Source organism: Pinus tabuliformis, chromosome Q (assembly GCF_031772625.1).
Source record: "Pinus tabuliformis cultivar Carrire ecotype Pingquan chromosome Q, CPIR1, whole genome shotgun sequence".
Lineage (NCBI taxonomy): Eukaryota > Viridiplantae > Streptophyta > Pinopsida > Pinales > Pinaceae > Pinus > Pinus tabuliformis.
The window spans coordinates 501,468,228-501,476,796 of record NC_142296.1 but is presented as its reverse complement, the minus strand read 5'-3'; the positions used below and the strand labels follow the sequence as shown (position 1 = coordinate 501,476,796).

At 40.0% G+C, this 8,569-nt stretch overlaps 1 protein-coding gene across 1 annotated transcript; it reads right to left on the bottom strand.

Moving 5' to 3' along the window:
- Positions 1-276: 276 nt before the first annotated feature.
- Positions 277-888, bottom strand: LOC149220351 (uncharacterized). The gene has a single exon (XM_089387060.1). It carries the CDS (start codon positions 886-888, stop codon positions 277-279), a length of 612 nt encoding a protein of 203 aa, XP_089243186.1.
- Between the last annotated feature and the right edge of the window lie 7,681 nt (positions 889-8,569).

Below are 8,569 nucleotides of genomic sequence, written 5' to 3'. Positions count from 1 at the left end.
GTGTTGTTTAATTGAGTGAACAACAATCGTTCAATTGATTGAACAACAACACACGCACAAAAATAAGTCATGTTCAATTGATTGAACAACAATCGTTCAATCAATTTAAACAAGACATACACACAAAGATAAGTGTTGTTCAATTGATTAAACAACACTTACTAAACACACCCAAAGATGAGAGAAATCCTTGTATTTACATGGCGATGCCTAACTAGATTGCAATCAATCATAAAAGAATATATAAATTATTTACAACTAGAGAAAGATACAATTTCATGAGAGCAAAGTTGTTGGGTCATTACTCTCTGTAGCTAGAATTTGCATAGTGGGGTCATCACGTACCTGTTGACAGAAAGACTCCTTGGTGAGTGGCTTGTGATAAAGACGCACCCGACGCCCATTCACCTTGAAAGAATGGCCAAACCCATCAATGTTAGTCAAAGTGAGAGTACCATTGCTATGTACTTCTTGAATTTCAAAAGGGCTAAGCCACCTTGTCTGTAACTTGCCCGGAAAGTCTTGGAATCTGGAGTCATAGAGAAGTGCCCAATCTCCTTTTTGAAACATCTTCTTTTTAATAAGATTGTCATGCCACTTTGCTCTTTGTTGCTGAATAATTGCAGTGCATAGTAGAAAAAGTAGTTGAGCTTTGTCCAATTCATTTATCTGTTGAAGTCGCTTGGTTTGGGATTCTGTCAGATCCAATCCTACTTCCTGAGTTGTCCCTAGAGTCTTCATTTCAAATTCAATAGGAAAGATAGGTTCTTTGCCAAATACAAGTTGGTAAGGAGAATATCCAGTAGTATTTCGCCAAGTTGTGGGATAGGCCCACAAGGCCTTTGGCAGTCTAGCAACACAGTCCCGCCAATGTGTTGAGACTGTCATGGTCATAATTGCTTCAATGACCTTATTGGTGCTTTCAACCTTCCCGTTCGCTTGCAGGTGATACGGGGAAGTGACTCTATGTGTAATGTGGTGGTTCCTTAGAGTGGTTGTAACTTGTATCCTACAAATTTCCCTCCTCCATTTATTATCACTTCCCGAGGTAAACCATACTGAACAAATATCCCAAAAAGGAAATTAATGGCAACTTCTTCTATAGCTCTTGGAAAATATATTGTTTCTACCCACTTCGTTACATAATCTGTGGCAACCAGTATGTAGGCCTTTTGGTTTGATGGTGGACTAAATGGGCCAACAAAATTGAGTGCCCATCATTCAAAAGGTTCTATCACCAATTGGGGCTGAAGTGGCATTTCATCAAATTAACCAGGTTGACCCATCCTTTGGTAGCTATCACAAGCCTGGGCATATTTCTTAGCATCTTTAAAAATAGTGGGCCAATAATAGCCCATATGTAGTACCTTATGCCCTGTTCTATGATCTACAAAGTGTCCTCTATAGGGCTCATCATGGCGAGCCTTCAGGATGTCATAAATCTCATCCTCATGAATGCATCTTCATATACACATATCAGACCCTCTGTGAAAAAGGTATTTGCTAATCCAAGAAAATTGGGCATTGCACTGAACAATCTATTTCCTTTCCCTTGTTGTCAAGTGCATGGTGTTATAGACATATTTGGGAATTGCAACCCCAATCACATATGTCAATAAAACAAGGGCTCTCAAACCCCTAAAAGTGTTGTTTCATACCCTAAAGGATCAAGGTCAACTGATTACATCATTTCCCAGAAGTTCTCCCTGAAAAACTGCTCAGAACTGGACCATACAGACTGCTCCATGCTAAGGGTATGATGCATCTCACTTGCTACACACAAAGGGTGCGATGCATACTGAAAATCCCTTCTATAGGGTGCGATGAGCAAGAGTAGACAAATGGTAGAGGTAGTTTGCTAGGTGGAAACTCAAATAATCTTCTAGAAACTGCTCATGTGACACTTGCCTCTCTAAATTCACCCAGGGATGAGTAAGAGATCATAAAATCTCCAAGTGGAACCAAGAAATATCAGTGAAATGACACTAATCAAAATCCCAGAAGCTGACTCACTCCCCTGCAAACATCTATATATGGATCCCTCATCTTAGAGATCCAGAGGCTGGAATTTTGTAATTTGTAAGGAAGTGCTGTTGGTTTCTCTTTGAGACATTGTATTGTTGGGTGATCTTGCTTTTTATGAGGTGAAGAGGGCTTTCATTCTGGGAGGATGATGCTGGATCAGATAGCTGGGTTGTAATCCTCTCTTCTACTACTTCTATTAATAAATCTATTTGAGTTTTCCTCCATATACTTGTATATTTCTGAATCTTATATTTGTGTATGCATTTGTATGGTTAATGTACATCTGATTCTGCATTATTTATGGTTATAGATCTCTATGCTTTGATGGTATTTTGCTGCTTTGATTCTACAGGTGTTCTTTGAAGTGGGACAAGTGAGAAAGGAGTGGCGAAGCTCTATCAAAGGAGAGAGGAAACAAGTAAGGAGCCAAGCAAAATACTGAGGTTGGTACTCTCTACTTCTCTCTCATCTATCTCTCATAAAGGAAAACACAAGTTACTTTGAATTGTTTGTTTCTAAGATAGCTACCTATCTTAGTGGGACTAGTAGCTCTGAATAGACACTAGTTTTCCCAATAACAAAATGGCGACTCCACTGGGGAGCGAATAGTTTGTTTGTTTTGTTACTGTTGTTTGCTTTATAAACTACATATGGAGTCTGAAGTTAAGCCAGCTAGCCTTTGAACTGCTTTTGTTATGCAACTGCAAAGTAGATCAATGCTGCTTTAGTCAATCTCCGGGTTGGTTTATGAACTGAACATTTGACTTGCAAACATCCTAAGTGCCCTGGTGGTAGCTCAAATAACTTCATTAGATCAGTCCCTATACTTTGTGTTTATTGCCTATCAAAAGCTTAGCCTAAACCCTTGAACTTAGTTGCAAACTGTGAGTGAAAACCAAGCTCAGTCTTGTCCCTGGACCATCGCACTATCTCTCATTAGCAACCTGGATGCATCACACCTCCTGTGTGTTGTAGGTGAGATGCATCCCGGTTTCCCTGTGTTATAGGTGCGATGATTGAGTGAGACTGTTTTTGCCTCCAAATTTTGGTTTTTTTTTCATTGTCTTCAGCTTTATTTAGTAGTTTTGTTGTATATGATCAGTATATCACTGTTGAAACCTTCTTCCTTTGCATTATTCAGCCTCCATTGATAAAGAATTATGGATGTTTTTTATGTATTTTTCATCATTTACAGTTCTCCTTTGCAAAAAGTAGCTTAATTGAATTGTTGTTTTTTGATTTGAAAGTGTCGCAACTGTCATTTTCAGTCAAGAAAAAGAGTGTCGTAAAGTCTTCCTCTTTTAGATAGTCGATTACACTTTTGCTATTGAATTTGATTTGAATCATCAATTCTTTGAAGTGTTGAAAGCAGTTTTCATGTCGAAATTGAAAGTGTCATCTTAGTCTTCCTTTCAGTTTTAACAAAAATTGTTGAGGTGTCACTTTGATGAAAGATAGTTCAAATCGGTACTTAGTTTTCTTTTTGTCATTCTCACATTAAGGAAACTGAAAAACAAATACATGCATGTGCATTTGCATTTAGACTGCATGAGGAAATTGATTTAGAAAAAGTGCATCTAGGGTGTGCTCTTTGCTCTATGTTGAAAGAATTTTATTTCTCTTTCCTTAGTAGCTAGGATTTTCATTGCTAAAAGAAAGTAAACGACTGTTTATCATCTTAGATTGCATGTTTAGGAATTGTATATCCACATCACGTGGTGAAACTTAAAGGAAAAATTCTTAAGAAATATCAACTGTAAAATAAACCTCAATGAACATAAAAACACTTTGGAACCTAACGCACAACATCTAGAAGTCTAGGCTAGAGATGTATTTCGGCGTCGTAAAGCCTGGTAACTATCGTTTTCATCGTAGGTTGGGTGATTCCTCCTCTTTGATATGACAAGTGCTAGTATGGACTTGTGCTCCCATGTACCTTCGAGTATATATTGGGAGACCACAATAGGCCATATCCTTTATCCTTAGGAAGTTTTGTCTGCCGCCCTATCAATCGCAATGCACTCAACACAACATTCGGGAAGATTGACAGCCATACGTAAAAGTATATTGTAGTTTTGCAATTGGTTTGGTAATCCCTCTATCTAGATTTCTAGAGTAGTCACTTTCATTCCTTTTCAGACTCCTTAAAAGAAACGGCCCATCTGAGCACTTGTCACTTTAGGCTCATTAAAAATCGAAGGCGACTAGAGTCATCTTTAGCTTTTTCTCGACTCTTAAAAATTGAAAAAGCAAGATGTGTCAAAGAGTCATAAAATTTATTTTATTTGGAATAACATCACTGTTCCTCGTTGGTCTTAGGTTGAGAAAATGGAGTCTACCAATCAAGGATTTCCCCTTGGGGGAAATCCTAGTCCTTTCTCCTCTTGGGAAGATGTTGGTGCTCCACACATGGCTATATTATCCCTTCCAGGACTCACAATTGGCCTACCAACATGGATTTTCTCAACCTCTGTCATTAAAAACACCGTAAATCCTCAGCAATTAAATTAGAAACCAGATGATACTAAAGTTGCTCCCCCACCTTCTACTTCGTTTGTTTCTCCCTCTCTTTCTTCCTCTTCACTTGGTGAAACTAGTAACACTAAAAACCAAGTAATTAAGAAGAAGAAGAAAGGGAAGGAGATGAAGAAGAAGAAGACAATGGCAAAAGTGGGCAACCATGCATCGTCTGGTGAAAATCCACACACTGCACCTTCCAAACCTAAATCTCCATGTGTCATTTTCAAGGGAGACCATTATCGTCGAGATTGTCCCTACATCCCACAGATCCTGAGGGACTGCTCTCCCCGCTTGCACAATCAGGTGTCTTCAACCTCTATTGATCATGTTGAGAGTACGCCGTAAACTAGTGAAAATGAAGTCAATGGACAAAAAGGAAGATCTAAATTTCCTTGTACATTGTGTGAAGGCGATCATGCCCTCCACCGTTGTCCTTTTCTAGACGAAGCTAAAAGAGTCTTGGATAACCGTCCTGCTTCACCGTAGCGACTTCCTCCTGGATATAAGAAACTCTTGCCAAGTCCATCGCTAGTTGAAAATCCAACTGACACACCTCTATTGTCGATCGAAGCATCTATCATTGAAGATAAGCCCTCTGAGTCCACACCGGACCAAATTCAACAGGCCGAGATGGCAGTTGACCCAGTTTTGTCTCCAGAGGGTCCATGTTCAGATGATATAGTCTCCAAAGAGAATGAGAATGACACCGTTCAAATTATTTTTGTTAACATAGAGTCAGATGAACATGGGGGCAATCTACCCGTTCCTTTACCACAGGAAGGAAGTTCATCAGAGATTCATCTGGCCATTTATTCGGTCCCTCCTCCAAGCAATCTAGTCATTTCCTTTGATTGGAATCTACTAGCGAGACCCCGCCTACCATCTAATGCACCATTCCGAATCATAGTACAAGCTTACAGAATGAGTTGGTACTATCATAGATGAAGGGGCTTCTGTGAGTATCCTTTCCTCAACTGCTTGGAAAGCGCTTGGTTCGCCATCACTTCTGCCTAAGATTCGAAATCTATCAGGCTTCAATAAAGGAACCAGTCGACCATTAGGGATCCTTCCAAATTTGCCTATAACTTTGAGAAGGAAAACCGTTCATCTAAATGTGATGGTAGTCCAAGGGCCACTAGATTACAATCTACTCCTTGGGCGTGACTACATTTACAGCATGGGAGCTATTGTTTCCTCACTCTTTTGGGTGATGTGTTTTCCGTATGAAGGCAGAATGGTCTAGCTCGTAGACCAGCTTTCATTCCCCAGTTCAAACACGACTACTAGTCAAATGCCATCCCTAAATGGTCTTTTTGCACAAGGAATGTCTCATCAACCTCCAGTCCATCCACCTGATGAGCACGAGTGATTCAGTGAATGTGACTAAACCCAGGGGGCATGCGCCTTGGTCTGCTTCGGCAGGAAAACCCCAGATATAAGGTAGGTTTCCTCGTAGGATATATGACTAGTTTGACACACCCGTCCGTTTAGGAAAATGGGATCAATCTGGAAAAGGATTCCCTCATCGAAGGTTATGTGATTGGAAGCTCACACCATTCACCTTTGTCTATTTTGATGGACAGAGCCAAGGGAGTGTTTTGTCTGCTACGCAGATGGAACAATCTTGCTTTAATGCAAGAACTTCCATATGGTAACCTGGAAACTCTACTTCTCTTTATACCTGGGGGCATGCAAACCTTTTTTACGCAAGTGAAAAGTGACCAACGTAACTCTAACCCCGTAGTTTTTTACTAACTTCAACTGCTTAAGTTAGGTGATTGGTCTGATCCACCATTCACCTTTGCTGGAACCGACGACGATGGCAAAGTAAAGGAAATGTTTCCCACCGAGAAACTATCCTACCTAACCTCAGTAGTTCTTTAACCCTTAGGACAGTAGTTGGTCGTTCCTAGCTTGCATACAAAAGGCTCAGAGCAAAGTTTCGCATGGGGAAAGCTCCCTAAAAAATGAACCTACTAATGAGAGACACCCTTATTATACGACTGGCACGAGCAGGTTTACGCGAAGTTCAAGCTCGTTAAAAAATAAACCTAGCAATGAGCATATGTTCCCCCAGAGTTCAAGCTCATTAAAAAATGAACCCACCTTCGGTAAATAACCTTTGTGATTGCATAGCTATCAGCTTTTGAACCTTGGTCATGTTCTTACCATCACCTCCACTCTTTTTTAGCCAATCATATGCCTCCACTTGATTGTTTACCCTTTTGAGGAACAACTGTGACGAGTGATTCTATTAGCCACCTTCTTTACACTGCCGTGATTGAAAAGTTCCAAACCTTACCTAGAACCAGTTGCTATCCAAAAACATCACTCGTTCCTAAAAAACGAGTCTCCTTTAAGCTCTTTTTAGACTCGTAAAATATGAAAAGGTTGCCAAGAAATTGGCCTATCTAGCTCGTTAAAGTGATTGGAAATGCCATCCCTCCTCTATATTTTAATCCTTTTGGACCTGAGGGATCATTACACAAAAAGATTGAGTGCTTGTCTTTTTCGGCTCGCTAAAGTGATCGAAAAAGTCATCCCTTTCGTATTATTTTATACTTTTTCGGACTTAAGGGATTATACTAAGAAAAAGGACTACTGGAGTTTCCTTTCCTTCTCTTTTCAGATTCTTTAAAACTAAAAAGGACCAAGTTATCTTTGTCATTAAACTCATTAAAACAATACCGACAAACTTGTCCATACGGACAAGAGCGAGTTTCACTGTCGCTAGGCTCACTGAAACATAGCGATAGGTTTCCCCAAAGGGAAAATTATAGAACAAGCATATGTTATCCTCCTCAAGCTTGACAAAAAATAAAGAGGTATTGGTCAGCAATGACTGGGGAAAAAGGGAAGAAAACTTGAAGAACTTCATTTGTAGCAGGTCGCTCTTGAACATGACACTTTCACTCCGTCACCATGATTGAGTCGGGTTGGGTTATTCCGTTCACCGGTCATATTACCATTGATCCTCTGTACCATCCATTTTGGGGTTAACACTACCGATCCATTCCAGTGTCATTGATATGTTCAAGAGAAGTCGTTCAGAGAATTCACCAACTCAGCTAACACCTCATCCGCTGCAATACCTTCACTCTCCATTTTTCATGACTGCCACCCTCAACCTTGTATCATCAGATCATTTTCACCTCCACAAAATCATTTTCTCCGTTCTGTGTCGTAGATGTGGGATTCATTAAGGCCCTCCTATGACGGGTCATGTCTTGTTGACATCAACTCATTATCCAAGAAGTTGACTTAGGAACAACCCCTTCAGTACTTTGAAGCTTGCATGCCTCAATGGCAAGTTTCTCACTTCCGGTGACAGGTTTACATCAATGGCCTTAGACCGAAATATTTTGCATGGTGTTCGACATTGAATCATGTATTCACGCCACGTGAATTATACTGCAGTATATTGAGGGTCATTATCATTATCGGTGATTCCTCTCGCACCTGTTAACCGCTTACATCATTGGTTGGTAATTAGGTGATGTCTTTCCATGTTCAACATCAGAACATCTTTTCACATGGATCGACTTGTACTTCGAGCGAAGATTGAATGAGCTTGAAGACCTCAGATCTAGTTTCATCCATCCAGGCTGCAATATATTCAAGAAAATAAAGACATCAAATGTACACCATAGCTGCACAGATAATCATCCAAGCTAAGGGATGATGGCTCTACCAAAATCATCAGTCTGCCACACAGACGATTGTCTGTCCTATGTACATGAAAATGAATTTATAAAGCTGAGCATGGGAATGCCTGCCTCAGCTAGATCATGAAAATATTATGAAGATAATGTATTGTATTGTATCTTATTACAGGTCACCTTCCAGTTCGAAAAACCTCGGATCCTCATGATAAAGCATTTCACCCGACATCAAAAGATTTACAACCTCATGCTTTAGGGGGAAACTGTTATAGAAATATTTGGGCACTGCAACCCCAATCACATATGTCAATAAACCAAGGGCTCTCAAACCCCTAAAAGTGTTGTTTCATACCCTAAAGGAT

Bases quoted from the DNA above. Each gene is read 5' to 3' on its own strand.
- LOC149220351 (XM_089387060.1), bottom strand. From the start codon at position 888: ATGACAGTCTCAACACATTGGCGGGACTGTGTTGCTAGACTGCCAAAG.